The sequence below is a fragment of the Lipomyces doorenjongii genome, assembly GCF_038497915.1.
Source record: "Lipomyces doorenjongii strain NRRL Y-27504 unplaced genomic scaffold V1508scaffold_40, whole genome shotgun sequence".
Classification (NCBI taxonomy): Eukaryota; Fungi; Ascomycota; class Lipomycetes; order Lipomycetales; family Lipomycetaceae; genus Lipomyces; species Lipomyces doorenjongii.
The window spans coordinates 85,034-100,975 of NW_027118107.1; the positions used below are offsets into that span (position 1 = coordinate 85,034).

The 15,942-nt window shown below is 44.9% G+C and overlaps 5 protein-coding genes and 1 non-coding gene across 6 annotated transcripts; 2 read left to right on the forward strand and 4 right to left on the reverse strand.

The window, feature by feature from the left end:
• Positions 1-98: 98 nt before the first annotated feature.
• Positions 99-7,963, reverse strand: V1508DRAFT_420914 (uncharacterized protein; the record flags this gene model as incomplete). The annotated part of the gene is made up of 7 exons (XM_066940808.1): positions 5,488-7,963; positions 5,279-5,437; positions 3,996-5,227; positions 3,767-3,938; positions 863-3,717; positions 503-808; positions 99-453 (listed from the first exon to the last, which is right to left on the reverse strand). Coding segments are annotated over exons 1-7 (7,235 nt in total), but the record flags the coding sequence as incomplete, so codon positions are not given.
• Positions 7,964-8,080: 117 nt separating this feature from the next.
• On the reverse strand, positions 8,081-8,996 carry V1508DRAFT_462910 (Prefoldin subunit-domain-containing protein). Its single transcript, XM_066942851.1, has 4 exons — positions 8,806-8,996; positions 8,567-8,757; positions 8,439-8,509; positions 8,081-8,375 (listed from the first exon to the last, which is right to left on the reverse strand). Exons 1-4 carry the CDS (start codon positions 8,818-8,820, stop codon positions 8,254-8,256), a joined length of 399 nt encoding a protein of 132 aa, XP_066794698.1. The 5' UTR covers positions 8,821-8,996; the 3' UTR covers positions 8,081-8,253.
• V1508DRAFT_440544 (RIC1-domain-containing protein) lies at positions 8,967-12,687 on the forward strand. The gene is made up of 10 exons (XM_066942264.1): positions 8,967-9,049; positions 9,109-9,442; positions 9,495-9,787; positions 9,840-10,077; positions 10,132-10,316; positions 10,367-10,724; positions 10,783-11,136; positions 11,181-11,445; positions 11,499-11,884; positions 11,936-12,687. Exons 2-10 carry the CDS (start codon positions 9,242-9,244, stop codon positions 12,548-12,550), a joined length of 2,895 nt encoding a protein of 964 aa, XP_066794699.1. The 5' UTR covers positions 8,967-9,049; positions 9,109-9,241; the 3' UTR covers positions 12,551-12,687.
• A 53-nt stretch (positions 12,688-12,740) lies between these two features.
• Positions 12,741-12,812, reverse strand: V1508DRAFT_t67. The gene has a single exon. It is a non-coding gene; the product is annotated as a tRNA-Cys (tRNA).
• A 286-nt stretch (positions 12,813-13,098) lies between these two features.
• Positions 13,099-14,782, forward strand: V1508DRAFT_420926 (uncharacterized protein). Its single transcript, XM_066940809.1, has 4 exons — positions 13,099-13,563; positions 13,622-13,811; positions 13,860-14,002; positions 14,058-14,782. The coding sequence occupies exons 1-4, from the start codon at positions 13,358-13,360 to the stop codon at positions 14,659-14,661; spliced, it is 1,143 nt and encodes a 380-aa protein (XP_066794700.1). The 5' UTR covers positions 13,099-13,357; the 3' UTR covers positions 14,662-14,782.
• V1508DRAFT_388928 (casein kinase II, regulatory subunit) lies at positions 14,728-15,929 on the reverse strand. The gene is made up of 4 exons (XM_066937876.1): positions 15,713-15,929; positions 15,497-15,649; positions 15,336-15,445; positions 14,728-15,280 (listed from the first exon to the last, which is right to left on the reverse strand). The coding sequence occupies exons 1-4, from the start codon at positions 15,744-15,746 to the stop codon at positions 14,891-14,893; spliced, it is 687 nt and encodes a 228-aa protein (XP_066794701.1). The 5' UTR covers positions 15,747-15,929; the 3' UTR covers positions 14,728-14,890.
• Between the last annotated feature and the right edge of the window lie 13 nt (positions 15,930-15,942).

Here is a 15,942-nt window from a genome sequence, read left to right on the forward strand (position 1 = left end):
CGTGGCAAAGTCCTGGCTCTTGTTGACAACAGGGCCCTAACCCTTGCAGCACTCCGTCTATGGCGTGTCGTTGGTGTTCACATAATTGTAATTATGTAGTTATATTTTAAATTGTAAGTCACCTTTTAGCCGTCATAAAGACATACATAGAAGCCCCGCATTTCAACGTTCCTCGAAAAATATGAATTCCTTTTACACATGCCACGAAATTTAAGTGCATCCTTCGAAGTACAACCAATGAGATCAAATGCAAAAACTATCATACAAAGAAAAGAATGAACAGATGTATATTAAAATCCGTTCTATTATATGTTATTTAGCCGCGACACCGGGAGTTTCAGCGTCCTCCGGTATGGGTTTGGCAAGTATCAAGTCGCCATTGATAGTCCACAGATAGAGGATCGAGCCATCGGCGGTCAGAATCTCGCCCGTCTCGTCCGAAATTGCAACGGTCTGTCATTCCAGTCAGGTCTAATTCCTGTCAAATCGCCCCTGCACGTACCTTTATCTTCGTCTCATGTTTCAGCTCTCGAACGAAACGCAATCTGTTCAAATCCCACACGAGGACGATTCCGTCCTCAGAGGCACTGACAATGGCACTGAACGATCTAGAAATCGCAAGCGATACAATCGGCGTCGTATGCCCGCGCAGAGAAGCCTTAAATTGCACCTCCATAGACTTTACGTTACCTTGCATGCGCCAAACACATATGACACAGTCGTACCCCGCGGTCACGAGCGTTCGTGGATCCGCTATTTTTACGCACGTCAGATGACTCTGGTGTAATTTCTCGACATGACCAATTAACTATGTAGACTGTTAGATACCTCTTATACTCAAATTCTGCACAACTGGTCTTACTTTTCCATTCTCAATAAGCTTAAACCTAACTCCATCGTCGCAGAAACCCCACTCCACCATGCGATCGTAGGACGGCGGCACAAAAGCGCAAAACAGTGGATTCATCTGCGCCATCAATTTCTCCCGCTCACCTTTGAATGGCGAGACCGCATAATCGAACCGCTTGTTCATATCGCTCATTGGGGACAGCATTTGTAGCAACGAGTCCAAATCTTTGTCGACCTCAAACTGCGCCTGCTTCAAAATTTCCCGCTGTGGATGCGGTCGCGTGAACACTTGATGCGGGGTCTGTCCGAAATTATGAATAATGCCAATCGTCGCAATTCGCTCCAACGGGTCTTCAATTTTGTCGAGATCAATTGCGCCGTGGTAGCTCAAGTGGTGGAACACGTTCGTAGCCTCTACTGCTGCCTCACCACGTTGTTTGTGTCCAAACAGCAAGTCAATCCATTCGTGGAGATGTTGACTCACATACGGGCTCTCCAGAGCCTCCCGATTCTTTTGAATAAATATCTTAGCGTCTCCTTTTGCCCAAGGTGGCAATTGCACTGAACTGATTTCCGCACCGCTACCTTGGAGCGTGCCAAACTTAAACTCGTTCGCGTTCACAAGGAATTCAGGGAGGTAGAAAAACTCAGGTATTAGTTCACGTACGTCAGCCATGTTCTCCCGTGAAGAAGATTGCCAGGCACGTTCAATAGAGTAGAACAGGCGATCCGCATGGTCAAAGTGGCCACCTTGCAAAAGCAGGTAAGACTGAACGAACGGCTCTAGCCGAATAAGATACGACGAAACTATCATAGCCGACGAAAAGTGTGTGCCGTAATGAAACGGTGGTGACAGGCTGTCATTGAGGTCCGCTAATGACTGGTAGCGGTCTCTGAACTCCTTCTCACGTTCTGGAGTCTGCGCTCCCATCGGCTTCGACAAGTCTCTAAATGAAGCCGGGTTGGTAAGATCGAGCTCCTCGCTGGTGTAGTCCGCAATAACCCAGGGAAAAACTGGATATTGGGTGAGATCGTTGTAAGTTCTCCCGGCCATGGTGTTCACCAGCATGAGATAGTAAAAGTTCGAAATTTCGCCTTTGACCCATCGTCGCGTTGCGAGATTAGAGTTTCCAGTGGCAAACACATTGGCAATCTTGCCAAGTTGACCGGCAAAGCCGCTTTGCAGTGATGGCTGTAGTGTCATACGCCACAATTCATCCGAGAACGCAGCGCCAGAATTACTGTCGCTGTTAGAAACTTTGCCGATTAATTGATGATGAATGGTGTCTCGTTCTTTGACCGAAATAGTCGTTATCAAGAAACTGCGACCGTCTGCAAAGAAAAACTCTAACGCAACGTTACGAAACAGAAACTGACGCCGCGAAACCGAAACCAAGTCGTCCAGTGACCAATGCCGAGTATCATGTTGACGACTATCAATTGACCGTACACTTTGCTTATCCGATCCAGCAATAGTCTGCAAATACGGATCACGCTCCTGCGTAGGCGCCTCCCACAGGTTCACTATTTCGCCGTCAGATCGTTGGAAGAAGTTGTCGATGAGATACAAATTGTTGCGACCTTGGATCAAAAGGCCCTCAACGGATTCAAGTCCGATAATTCTGCAAACATTCCATAAATCCACAACGGAGTCGCCTTGTTCCAAGCTACGTAGAACCTTTCGGTTCTTGTCTTCGTATGCGTCGTCGTCAGCTTTCTGACCTCTGGGATCCTCAACGATCTCAAACCCGTCCTCATTCTCGGCCGCTCCTTCATTGGCGTTCAAAGCACTGCTACTAGCTGAGGCATCCTGTTTCTCCGTGGATGCTATTGTATCGTCGACGGTCATTTCCGACAATTCATCCGAAACTTCCTGCGGACTGACACTAAGGTCTGAGTGCTCAATGGTCGGCCTCTGCGGGACCTCCTCACCTTTCGGAAGGTACTCTGCCATGTTACGACGAGTATCGGGAATCATCCTCTTACGCATTCGATCCTTGCCTTCGGTTAAATCCAGTCTCCACCGTTGCTTGTTGCCATCGTCAATAACGCCTCGTGGTCTAGTAAGATCGATCTCCAGCTTAGAGTACTCTGATGACAAGAACGTGAGTGTATCCTGCTGGTCCTGCAAATTCCGCATGAACTTAATATGCTCCGTATTGTAGATCGCAGACTGCCAGTATCGCAACGACGTTTTATGATCACTGAACACAATGCGATTGTGAGTGTCTTCCGTGGCTGTCTGACGCAACCGCTCACGGCGCTTTGTCATCCGAAGCTTTGCACTATCCTCGGATATTTTATTCTCATTCGCCACGAAAATCTCCCACTCTTTTGATACAGTGCCGAGGAAAAAATCGTCGAGCGCAGTCCGATTGGTGTCAACCCACTCCAAAAATGAATTATTGTCCATCTCCGTCAATTTTTTAAACCCTTTCGTGAGTTGGCGATCCGTCGACTTCACCTGATCAAGGATAAGTGAAGTCTCAACTGGTCTATGAACCAATACCATTCGCCAATTATTCGCAGCTGCATGTCGAACGTGCTCATTTGCATCGATCAGCTGGATATAGAGAAGATAACAGATCAACTTGATAAGGTTGTCTTCTGTGAACGCGGGAGATAGCAAAACATTCTGCCAGTACAACATACGGTCAAGGAACTTCACTACCGTATCAGGTTCTGCCTGTATGTCATCGAGCTCAGATAATCTGAACAGGACCAACTTCATGAACATCAATCGAATGTTCGATACAACATGAAGGCATAGTCTCACGTTCTTGAGACGCTCAACTGTCGGCTGTTGAAGATATTCGATCACCATCCCTATTAGTTCAAGCAGCGGTTCGGCTCCTCCAAGAAACCATCCTGTTAGACATTAGCACATAATACACTCTCTGAGATTCAAACGTCGCACCATTGAATACCGAGTCAACAAGCTGTTGTGCAAATTTACCAAAGTTGATAAGCGTGCGCGATTCACACAGCAGCCTCATATTCAAGGAGATAGTAGTGTTTAGCTGAGCCACTGTGTTTCTGAACAAGTATGTCTCAAAGTAAATTTGATATTCTTGAAACGTTGGCGGAATCTTATATATTTTGTTAATATTAAAGAGCGCCTGTAGCATTATATCGTAGAAACTTACCAAAATCGAAATGCTCAGCTCCGAAAAGTCCTTCTTTATCAAAACCTGATCGACAAACACAGCAACTACCATCTCTAACAAGCCTTCAACGACACGATTAACCACTTTGAACTCCCTGAATCGAGTCTTCCGTCCGATTGTAGATAATGAGACTCTACTAGATATGTTTGTCGCAGCAGGGGGTGGATGGTTCAAGTCTGAAGTAACAAGCACAAACGAAGAGCCACGTCGTAGCGACGACGCTCGCGGCCTCTCTCCCGTATTCAAGATAGTTGAACTCGAGAGACTCGGTGCTTTCACTGTCTTCATGATTTGAGCAGGATTTCCTGTTCTAGATGCTGGCCTGACAACGATATCACCACCATCGAACGTCAGAGTAGAATCGCGAGACTGCAGCTCAATTTCGGGGCTGACAGATTCGGAGTTGCAGATCGCAGGAAACAAAATGCCAAGAATTTCTTGAATAAACACAGCCTTCGTGCAGAACTCCTGAAACGCTGGACAAGAGGCATGCATCTCGTTAAAGAATTGAGTGAGAACCTGAAGATATTTGCCAAAATCATCGGTCGTGGAGATCTGTGAGGGTGCTCTAGCACTTGGAACCGCAGCTGCTCTCTCCACTGTCAGGTTAACTCCCAATGGTTCGTCGGACTTCAGCTCGTTATTCTCCATCGCTGCTGCCCTATCATCTTTTCTATGCTCCTCCGATATAATCGATAGGGCACCAGCTTTGAGCATTGCACCAATAACTGTAAACATCTCTGGATATACAACAGTTGCCTTCCCACCACGTCTAAACATCTCTACCAGATGAAATAAATCCAATGTGCTCTTGATTTCCAGTGTCGCTACGTCCACTCCAAATAAGATAGCCAAACAGATGGGCCATAGTTCAGGAATAATCCATCGAGATTTAAGTCGCTCTTTCATTATCACAAATCCACCATTTTTACTAGCAAACTTCGTAACGTAACTGGGGCCATGGATGATCAATAACCTAGCGAGAATCTTAGCACCAGCGATCACAGCACGGCGATCGTCTTGTGCTAAGAGGAACAACACCCATTTGTTGGTAACCGTCCGCGCAAATTTTTTTACGGTTGCGGTCGACGCTGGATCGCACAAAATTTCCGTGAAGACGCGTAGAATCAGGAATCCGATTTCGGCTCGTGAAGTATCACTCTGACTTGACTTTTCCTCGTCTGCAAATCGTCTTGCTGATGCGGGTAGATCTATTTCGTGGTCAAAACATGCAAAACTAAAACTCCATATTAAATGCATACTCTCGTTGAAGGAATATGTAATAAATAGAGACAACGAACGCATCACTTCGGCAGACACATTAGTCTGAATGATACGTTTGAATGCAGGAATGAAGTAGTCGAGAGCCTCACGGGTGAAAGAGCCAGTTTTCAGTGCCTGCAGAAACTTTTTCACAATCCCTATGCCGATTAGCATGTCCCGCGACCAATGGCCACACATTATCACTTACTCATTCGTGTGAGTCGTTTAGCATTGTACGTGTGGTATTTGCTCTGAAGGCCAAACATAGCGAACTGATCGAAGTAAACTCTCAGGGTACCAATGTCGGCGACCTTCCATATGTCGAAATCCACCAAGAGTATGCGGTATGCCAGCGGATTTATAATCATCGATTCCAAAGGATTTTGAAAATTGTATCCCACAAACTCCAAAACTATATTCAACAGTTTCCGACTTATTATTCCTGAACCCGACTTAATTTTTATTAAATTCCCCAGAATTGCAAACCCATGAACTCGCTCCATATCGTCTGAGTTCCTCCAGTTCTCTCGAAGTGACTCAAATGCAATTGAAATAGCGCGACACAGCTGATCGGGAGTATTGGCAAGCTCTGTCATTTTCAATGAGAGTGCGGATCCGCCCAATCTCCATGCTGCATCGTCCAAGCTTTGCGGGATCACAGGCACCGGGTCTCCAGAACCAATGCCAATGCCATTTGGCGATGAAAATGCAATGTTAATGTCGGGTACTGCTGCATTAACTATGATGAGATGATTTCGACTTAACACTGTTATGTTCTTGGGTGATTGCCGAAACCCACGCTCGCTTTGAAGAGTACCAGGATCGATGACGTTCTTCGCGTGGATACTGAGAAGAACTTTGAACTCCGGTAGTAAGTTCGACGCGCGCCCGCGAATTGCATTAATAATATCGCTACTTTCCTCACGACCGGCGTGCAGATTCTCATTCCTTAACGTCAATGCTGCGGAAGCTTCGTACGTTTGGAAACTCGCCAGGGCATCTTGATAATTTCCATAATAACGGGGCCCCAATCTATAATGAACCGCAAGAGTGTCGTCGGACAATATGTCCTCGAATATGTGAAGTGACGATAACTGCCAAATAGAGTGAACTATATTGGGACCGGGACCAAGTGTTAAGTCTGAAGGTGTACCGATGAATGCTTGGGCATGTCCATCATTCGGTGGATTGGACGGATACGGACATTTGATTGTCTCGACAAATTCACCATTAACATGAAGCGAAGCTTTAGATGTAGAGCTGACACGCGACTTCTTATGAGATATGCAGATAAAGTACCAATTCCCAGGCTCGAAACTGACAGACTTGAACCTCACAGAACCCCTGCTGGATGTTACTGAGGTCTGCAATATAAGTTTCTTTGTTTCCTTCTCAATGTACACTAGCGTGAAACACCGCTGAGAATTATCAAAAACACCAAATAGAGTAGTGTGATTATTATAGTCGTATCTATCAATTTTAATCCACGCTGTGAAAGTATATCCGGAGGATGCAGGTGGGAACGTCCGACCCAACGAATTCAATTCGATTGTAGAATAACCATGCAGCGAAAGATCAAACACAATGTGTGCCGGCTCTCTTGACGCATGGATACCTGACAGTAATAACTTGGCAACTCCATCAGAATTCATAGCATGGTGGAACAAAGTTTTAGCTGTCTGTGTACTGACTCCAAGCTCCATCAATGAGTCTATGAGATGCCGATACTCAGTCAGTATCCGTTCGTCAATGCCCTTGTCGTTCCATGCAAGTGGAAGAATCCAGTCCATGATTCCAGTCCCGTATACCGCGACCTTATTATGAGCTGATGAGCCAACAAGAGAGGTCAAGCACACCAAGGCAGCCACTGATGTATATATTTCTTCCTCAGACAAACCCTCGACAATGTTGTAGATAACCGTAACTGCAAATGGATTGCGAACGACGTCTCGACCAAAGGAGCTGATTACTTGCTCGTGAATAAGTTGGATAATATCAGATGACGAAGAAGTATCTGCCGATTCTTTAACTTTGTGTCCCAATGCATTAAAGAACGTCGTGACGGAAAAGTCCGAGATCATGAAGGCAAATAGTATGCCGAGAATCTCTTTGGGGCCTTGTTTGATGAGGCCTGTATTCACGACGGCCATGTTAATAGTATTCAAACCGATTTTTTCTGTGAAGTATCGCCGATTGACTGGTGCATCGAACAGGGCGTCCGAGAATATATTAAAGACGCACTTAACAAGTTCCATCGGTTCTGAGAATCCCACATCGTCGTCCGTTGCGACGACACTGTTTAGAGCTTCTACCAAGGACTCGAATCCCATGGACAATCGAAACACGTCCTTGCCTTCGGGGGACTCAACAAGGTTTCGCTGTAACTCGTATAGACTGTGCAGTCGGAAGACAAACTCGTCATCGCTGTTTAGGGACTCAACAATGGTGCGAATGGGATGTGGAGTTGCGGACGCGTTCACATTAGAGACCACGGTTCCAGCAGTTCGATGATGCCGAGCAGGCGATATAGAGCGTCCGCGTGCGCCGCTGCCGGTCGGCATCGGAGACAAAGAATTCACCATCGAATTCCGAGTCTACGTTGATTGCATCGGGCAGTGACAGTTACGCGAAGGAGTCTGCAAATTGGCTGCAATTCTCGTGATTCCGCTCGCAGTGCTTCAATGATTGTGTAAACTAGCGATTGACCGAAATGAGTTATCAAAACAACGTGCATAAAAGTGACGATTTCAACGCCTATGGCGTATGCTCTTATGCGTTCGCTGCATAAGCACGATTTATATTTCATGACAGGCTATAAGTTGATATTGCAAATTACAATTATAGATATTGTCTTTGATTAGGGCCACATTGATACAGCGATGTGTAAAAAGGATAATTGATGCTTCAATGCAATTTATAACATATGTACAAGTTATGCTAGTATATAAAGATTTCACCATCACTCCAATATCTGTCACCTCTCCAAGTTGATTGCATTTCCGAATTTCTTGTATAGGACCGTCTTGAGTTCGTCCATCTCATCTTTTATGGATTGCACTTTATCCTCCAAGTCGTTGAGTTCTGCCGCCGCGCTGTCTAGGGAAATGATACAAAATTAGTTACCTTGATCTTGTCATTGCAATTATTTGGAGATCATACCAGTTTGTTTCTCAAGTCTCTCAACAACCTCTGATTGTTTAAGCCAATAAAATGTGTTGCCAATTTTATATCTAGTAGTTAGCGGTTAGTGGGGTCGTTACGCAAAGATGGCGACCGGAAACTCTTACTGGACAACCTCGTCCTCATCAACTAGCTCGATCTCGGTTCCGACGTCCTCCAAATACTCGTTCTCATCCTGCTTTTGCCTGTACTGATCCTCTAGCTCCGACAGGCGAGAATTCAGTTTCGAAAAGTCATTAATCCGTTGCTGGTCTTCCCAAGAGACTTGTACATCAGGAGTTTCCTGCCCCGGGGGAAGCTGCCAATCATTAGCCAGAGATCACATGTCTGCATTCAATTAGTTTACCATTTGCAAACTCATAGTAAGACGTAGATAACAAGAAATCCTTAGAACTGTACTTGCAATATGTATAATAATTGAGACGTAGCACTACGGATACGTGCAATTGTGGGGAGTAAATGCCGCACCTCTAGGCTCGATGAAAGGTTTCCGACGCGACGATTCCATCTTGCTCCTCACATAGTCTGGTAACCATAACTTGCGGATCAAGTTATTTGCCGCACCCTACGTGGGTCAATACACATATAAGGTAGGCTTTTACTGTATTAATCATTGCTTTTCTTTGGGCTAATATTTAATCCTGCATAGAATGCTGTAGTCGCACTAATTACTGTATACTTTATTTGCTTCCACCAATAGTCGTTACTGTCTCCAGAAACGCTTATATTTGGAGCTGAGGAATATTGCTTGTTTTAGACGCTCAAATACGCAGTAAGTGTATATGTACTGGCCAGTATCGACTCCTCGGGTTTTCACTCTTCCACCCATTCCCCCGGAATCAACAGCGGTATCAAATGCTTCCGGGGAAAACTATTCGACATCAAATGATGCGACAGAACCCATTCTCTCTGTGAAGCTTTCTCGCAATGGTATTTTATTTGGGGTTATCACTAGAACTTCGCTATATGTTTATCAGAATAGGGTGCGTAATCTCAATCGTGATATCCTCGAACTTTACTTACGAAAGGCTTTAGCCCGTCTGTCCCGTCGCAGTTGCTGTCCGATCAGAATCTTCTCTGCAAACGTATGGAGACAATGTTCATCTTTTAGTTCGTCCCGACAATGTAATGTTTGTTGTTCAGACGTCATTGGGATATTTCCTTACATATGCATTGAACGGGAGCAACGCAGAGAGGGTGGCCAAGCTCTCATTCGATACCACTGCCGATATACCGTATGTGCTACCTGGCCCTGGTGAGGAACAAGGCGTTAGAGAGGAGAACATTAGATTTAGGATGGTTATTAAGGTAGATGCTGGAATTGAATCGTATGTTTAGGTTCGACTGTGATTGCGAGTGGCAGTACTAAATATATTGCAGAGCTATCGCTCTAGACGACGAGCTCTTAGTTTTGACAACGACACCGCCGGCGGCGCAACTAATCCGATGGACTCCTGATGCACGGGGGGGACCCCAAACAAGAACAGAATTATTGTCGCACATGGAATGGTTCAATCTACGGGAGCGTATTACGACAATAGTGTTTGAGAGAGCAATGGGCCTATTTGGATGGATTAGTAGCAATGGCAAGGCATGGGCCGTAGTGAAACACAACACAGTTAGTATTGTTTTGGTCAGACGCAATCATACTAGGGCTAATTGGCCGAAGCAGGTGCCGTCAACAGTCGAAAAGACCGCGAAAGTTAAGCTGTTTTCGGGATATTGTTTTCATAGTCCTCAGAAAGGTCCCATTCCGGCAACTGCTGCAGAGCGACGAAAGTCTATGGATGAAAGCGAATTTGTTCTTAAAATAGCTATTAATTCTCGATTTAGTTTGATCGGAGTAGGAACAGTTGGGTAAGCAAGCTTATTGCCCTTGCACCTGGTGCGGTTCTAATGTCTCGCAGTGGTACCATTCATATTTATAATGTCAAGGACTACTCCGGCCATATACCACTACTCCGAGATATCAAGTCACCTTTTCCGCCGTTCGGCAAAGTCACAGTAATTGCGTGGTCGCCTGACGGATACTCACTTTTTGCAGGTTACGAGCGAGGGTGGGCACTCTATTCAGTATATGGCAAACTGGTTGCACATTCCATACTGGCTGAGGATGGAAAGCTCCAGAATGAGGCTTGGTTGTGCGGTGTCCAAGACGCAATATGGATATCAAATGGCGGAGATATCTTAGTGGTTCCAAATGAGAGTAATGAGCTGTGGTCAATAGAATTGGCAAGGTGGAGTTTGACCGGGAGCTACAATTGGGTCAGTGCCGACTATGGATGGCGCAAGCAGTTTCGAACGACACTAACAACCCATGTAGGACAACCTAGCCAGGACTCTATTATTCACGAACGAGAAGCTTATGCTCTATCGTGGCCAAGATCAGTCCGACCTCACTACTATATCTCACGAAGCCATCCTTTGGCAAGATGTTGCTATTCCATATGCATATCTTGCTGAAAATTGGCCAATCCAACAGACATGTATTTCAGGCGACGGTCGCTATCTAGCAATTGCTGGAAAACGTGGCCTCGGCCACTATAGTATATACTCTGGGCGGTGGAAATTTTTTGCTAGTGAACATATGGAGAATGAATTCTCAGTGCACGGTGGTATGCTGTGGTTTGAGAATATCTTAATTGCTTGCGTCAATACAGATAGGAATACCCACGAGGTATGTAATTCCACAGCTCTGGTAACAAATCTAACAAACTATAGATTCGTGCATATTCACGAGAACGGGAATTAGATCATTCACTTATTTTACATGTTCAGCAGATCCCCTCTTCAATAATCCTAATATCACTTGTTGGCGACTCGCTTCTAGTGTACACCTACAGTAATACACTTTACCAATTTGTAATTTCTAGCAACGCGTTCCAATTTAATCTCGAACTGGTTGGTCAAATATCATTTATAGGGATAGTTCATGCGCCAGCGCGAGTTCGAGCAATTCACTGGATCCTTCCGGAAGAGCAGTCGAGCACGTCTTATTTCCGCATTCTATTTGTGGTTCTGAATGCTAACGGATATTAGAAAATGGAAATCCAGTACATGACATATCGTTGGCAACAATTGTCTTCCTGATAGACGGTAAACTCGTCGTGCTGTACCCTCTCCACAACGATGGCGATCTTAAGTATGACATGAAAGTCCTGCTTCAAAATGTTGAATACTACACTATTGTTACCAAAGGTTTCCTGAAGAACAGCATCTGGGCATTCGACGGAACAAGCGTAGTCGTGTGGCTCGAGGTCATGCTAAATCTGTCGCGATCGGATTCAGTACCTGAGCCCATCCGAATCGACATCGATTTTTATCCACTGTCATTTCTTTTTGAAAAAGGAATTATTATTGGAATTGAATCAAATCTGATCCATCGGCGAAATGTGTCTTTTACCTATTCCGCCAACACTACTCGGGTATGTGATTGTAGGGGTGATGTACAATTGCGACTGACCAGATCTCAATAGACTCATCTTTTCATTCATCAACTTCTACGCTATTATCTTAGTTCCTCACAAGAGAACGAAGCTCTAAAAGTTGCGAAGTCATTTCAGCAACTCGAGTACTTCGGTCACGCATTAGAGATGATGCTTCACGATGTTCTAGACGAGGAGGCCGATCATCCTGCGCCGCCAGACCAAGCCATTCTTCCTCGAGTTATAAAGTTCTTGAACAATTTTCCGGAGATGCTGGATGTAATTGCAGGATGTACAAGGAAAACCGAAGTAGCCTCATGGCACGTACTGTTTGATATTGTCGGATCACCGAAAGAGCTATTTGAGAAATGCATGTCGTTGGGCCAGTTGAAGACGGCAGGTGGCTATCTTCTGATACTGCACACAATGGAACAGCTGGAGGACTCGTCTACGGATATGATCCGGCTATTCTCTACAGCGGTTGAGATTGGAGATTGGGACTTGTGCAAAGAATTGGCACGGTTTCTGACTGCGTTGGATAACTCCGGTAACACGTTGCGAGAAGCATTGCGACGAATGAAGCTAATGAATGGCGTTGATTCCGAGGTGCAGTCACCTTTTGAGAAGGAATTCTTGTTGGGAGTTGCGCCGGAAAAAGACGCCTAAGCATGTCAATTAGATCGAAGACCATAAGTCCCCATTTAATCCATTGTAGTGTTATTGAAGAGATTATAGCAAATTTGTGTCTCGTACTTTCAAATTTGTAGTATAGTCAATAATGTTGGACCACTCGCCCAGAGCAATTTAACTAAATTTCCAATGAACAATTTGTGAAAAAAAAAATTCAAGCATTTCTAGCTTGTAGCCGGATTCGAACCAGCAACCTCGGGATCTGCAATCCTACGCGCTGCCGTTGCGCCATACAAGCTTGCTTGAAACACCCGACCGAAAAGACCGATGACGTACAATCAACAGCTGGGGCTGGGGCCTTCGGCCTTTTTTCCTTTTTTCTTTCTTTCTTTTTTGCATATTTTTTAACTAGCTTGTACCATACTCTGGCTTACAAATAAAAAACATATCTTCAGCTTGTATACATTGCAGTCATAAATAGGGACGCTGGGTTACATGTGCAATTGGTTTCAGCCCATATTGTATACAGTTACTAATACATCGGCTTTTTCAATAAAAATATTCATTACTAACTAAATAATCAAGTAAAATTTTAGCATTACAATAAAGTTGTATCGCTAGCGATGCACTAAAGTACAGGTCTGGTGACGCTTTCAGGAGGAAGCCTTGTAAATATACAATGAAATGACCTGAACGTGCAGAGGTGGATGTGTGTGGATTAGCTCGTTAGACTTGCTGTAGGCGACAGTCATTGCCCAACTCCTCTCCGCGAAATACCAAAGTTTCACACATCGTACAGTCAACAACCGCAACTCATCACATTGGTAAGGTTACTCTTCAAGTATGGCGTCGCTGGCGAGGACTCGATTAGCTTCCCAATCAAGGATTTTGCGCGCCACTCGGCCGCAAATTATTCCGACATTGGCTGTCTTTGGCTCAGGTGCTCGTGTAGCGATTACTCCAATTCGATATAACTCTGGTGGATCGGGCAGCCTTAATTTTTTTCAATCGTCCAGAAATGCTCCCCGTCCTGCAAATACAATAATCAGGTATATTTGTTTATACGCGTCGTGGGAATAGTGCGTTTTGGTGCTAACCAGTCAACAGATTTGTCCCTCAACAAACTGCTTACATCGTGGAGCGAATGGGAAAATTCAATCGAATTTTGAATCCCGGGATTGCGATTCTAATTCCAATTATTGACAAAATCCAATATGTAAAATCTCTGAAAGAGTCTGCTATTGAAATTCCAAGCCAAAGCGCCATCACTGCTGACAACGTGACCTTGGACATTGACGTAAGGGGTTACTGACTCGCTGCTGAATTTGGCTGACATTATGTCTAGGGAGTCCTCTATATCCGAGTATTTGATGCGTACAAGGCGAGCTACGGGGTTGAAGATGCGGACTATGCAGTTCAGCAGTTAGCGCAGACTACGATGCGTAGTGAGATTGGACAACTCACACTTGATCACGTTTTGAAGGAAAGGCAGGTAGCTAACTTTATTGTGCTTGACAAGTTCGTGTACTAAGTATTGCGATAGACAGCAACTAAACGTGAACATCACCCAGGCAATCAACGAGGCTGCCGCCGATTGGGGCATAAAGTGTTTGCGTTACGAAATAAGAGATATTCATCCGCCGGCAAACGTTTTGGAAGCTATGCACCGACAAGTCTCGGCTGAGCGGTCAAAGCGAGCAGAAATTCTTGACTCTGAAGGTCATAGACAGTCAGCCATTAACATCGCCGAGGGTCGCCGAGAAGCTGTGATTTTGGCATCCGAGGCTCAAAAGGCGGAGCTTATCAACAGAGCGACAGGTGAGGCACAAGAAATTCTCCTAAAGGCTCAGGCTACAGCGGAGGGTATTCGTAACATAGCCCAGGCTATTGCAGAATCACCCAAAGGGAGTGATGCTGTGTCGCTTAAGATTGCCGAACAGTATGTGGATGCTTTCTCCAAGTTGGCGAAGGAGTCCAATACAATTGTCGTTCCATCGCAGCTGGGTGATATTGGCGGTTGGATTGCTAGCGGCATGGGAATCTACAACAAGATAAAAGAGTCGTCTTCGGAGTCAATTGCTAAGTCGGAAGTTATGGAGGAGATTACTACTTCAGGAGAAAGCGCGACACCGACCGAGAAAGAGTAGATTGGCCGGGTTTGTTATGATTCAGAACTGAACGCGTTCGTCCACGTCTCAATATTGTATAATTCGCGCACTGTATATAGAACCTCGTTTGCTAATATAACAGTAGTCAATTCTTGAGTCACTTCTACTGAACCCAATAAATTTCCAACTTAGATACAGATAAATCCTAAAAATACAAAAATATTGAGTAAACGCCGTCACCATGATTATGCACTCAATTGTCATAAGGTCACTTGTTACGACCATTCTCTTCATCTTCATAAGATTGTAATCGTTGCATCAATTCCAACCTCCGAGAATTTTGCCAGCGCGCTAGCTTCGCGTGCTCATGAATCTTGAAACCGAAAATGGCAGGGACGAACCTCTCGGGCGCATTCTTGTTGGGGATTAAATGTGGGTACGCCTGGAAGAGCAAGAATGGAAAACTGGTTCCAAAGTAGGCACCGTCGATGGTGGCGAATCGTGCAAGGGGTGGATTATACACATCTTCACACTTCATACAGAACATCTTTACAGGGGCAGAATGTGGAATGTCACTCAGACCAACAGGTAAGACTGGGTGCCGATTGCAAAGTACTCGGGGACAGACACCGAAATCACCGTTTTTGTATTTATCGAACTAAATTCATACGGTCAACAATTGTTGCAGCCATATTATTAACCATCACACTAACCATCTTCTGGAGCCCTCGCTGTGTCAATATGTATCGCGCGTGTATCAGACCATACAAGTGCCGAGCTGATCGCTCAATCTGCTCTCGGGTTTGATCGTCACAATCATGCTCTAAAATACGATTAGCTTCGTTGCTACCAACGTAGCCAGAGATTCCCATACCAAAAGAATCCATAATTAGGTCCATAGCATATTGATAGTACTGGACCTCTGAGTTGAGCCCCGTCATATTAAATCTATCGCTTAGGAACTCATCGTCGATTTCACAAAAGAATTCATTGCCTTGAGCGCCGAGAAACCAATCGATCCAGTACTCTGCTGTTCAGTTAGTTGAGATATGACATATACTTCAAAGTAAATCAATTTAATAGTACTTACTAGTACAGTCCGACTCGCTTGAGATATCGTCCATTAAGTCCAGAGCTACTGATTCCACGCGGCGCAAAGGACGCTTCTATTAATCTCGATGAGAATATTATCGAGAAGCTGTGACTAGTAGTAACTACTGCAGCTTCCTATATCCGAGCAGACCAATGATAAACGTGATTTAACTATTATTCACTTCTCGCGGTTCTTTGCAGATGTAACAAAGTTTAGGCTGCCTGGGA

Bases quoted from the DNA above. Each gene is read 5' to 3' on its own strand.
- V1508DRAFT_462910 (XM_066942851.1), bottom strand. The intron at 8,510-8,566 runs GTAAGAGTTTCC...GCTAACTACTAG, and splicing joins GATGAGGACGAGGTTGTCCA to ATATAAAATTGGCAACACAT. The intron at 8,376-8,438 runs GTATGATCTCCA...TCATTTCCCTAG, and splicing joins GAGACTTGAGAAACAAACTG to ACAGCGCGGCGGCAGAACTC.
- V1508DRAFT_440544 (XM_066942264.1), top strand. From the start codon at position 9,242: ATGTACTGGCCAGTATCGACTCCTCGGGTTTTCACTCTTCCACCCATT. The intron at 10,725-10,782 runs GTCAGTGCCGAC...CAACCCATGTAG, and splicing joins TGACCGGGAGCTACAATTGG to GACAACCTAGCCAGGACTCT. The intron at 11,446-11,498 runs GCACGTCTTATT...AACGGATATTAG, and splicing joins CCTTCCGGAAGAGCAGTCGA to AAAATGGAAATCCAGTACAT.
- V1508DRAFT_420926 (XM_066940809.1), top strand. From the start codon at position 13,358: ATGGCGTCGCTGGCGAGGACTCGATTAGCTTCCCAATCAAGGATTTTG. The intron at 13,564-13,621 runs GTATATTTGTTT...ACCAGTCAACAG, and splicing joins CCTGCAAATACAATAATCAG to ATTTGTCCCTCAACAAACTG. The intron at 13,812-13,859 runs GTAAGGGGTTAC...CATTATGTCTAG, and splicing joins ACGTGACCTTGGACATTGAC to GGAGTCCTCTATATCCGAGT.
- V1508DRAFT_388928 (XM_066937876.1), bottom strand. From the start codon at position 15,746: ATGGACGATATCTCAAGCGAGTCGGACTGTACTA. The intron at 15,650-15,712 runs GTAAGTACTATT...ACTGAACAGCAG, and splicing joins AAGCGAGTCGGACTGTACTA to AGTACTGGATCGATTGGTTT. The intron at 15,446-15,496 runs GTATGGGAATCT...ATCGTATTTTAG, and splicing joins CCTAATTATGGATTCTTTTG to AGCATGATTGTGACGATCAA.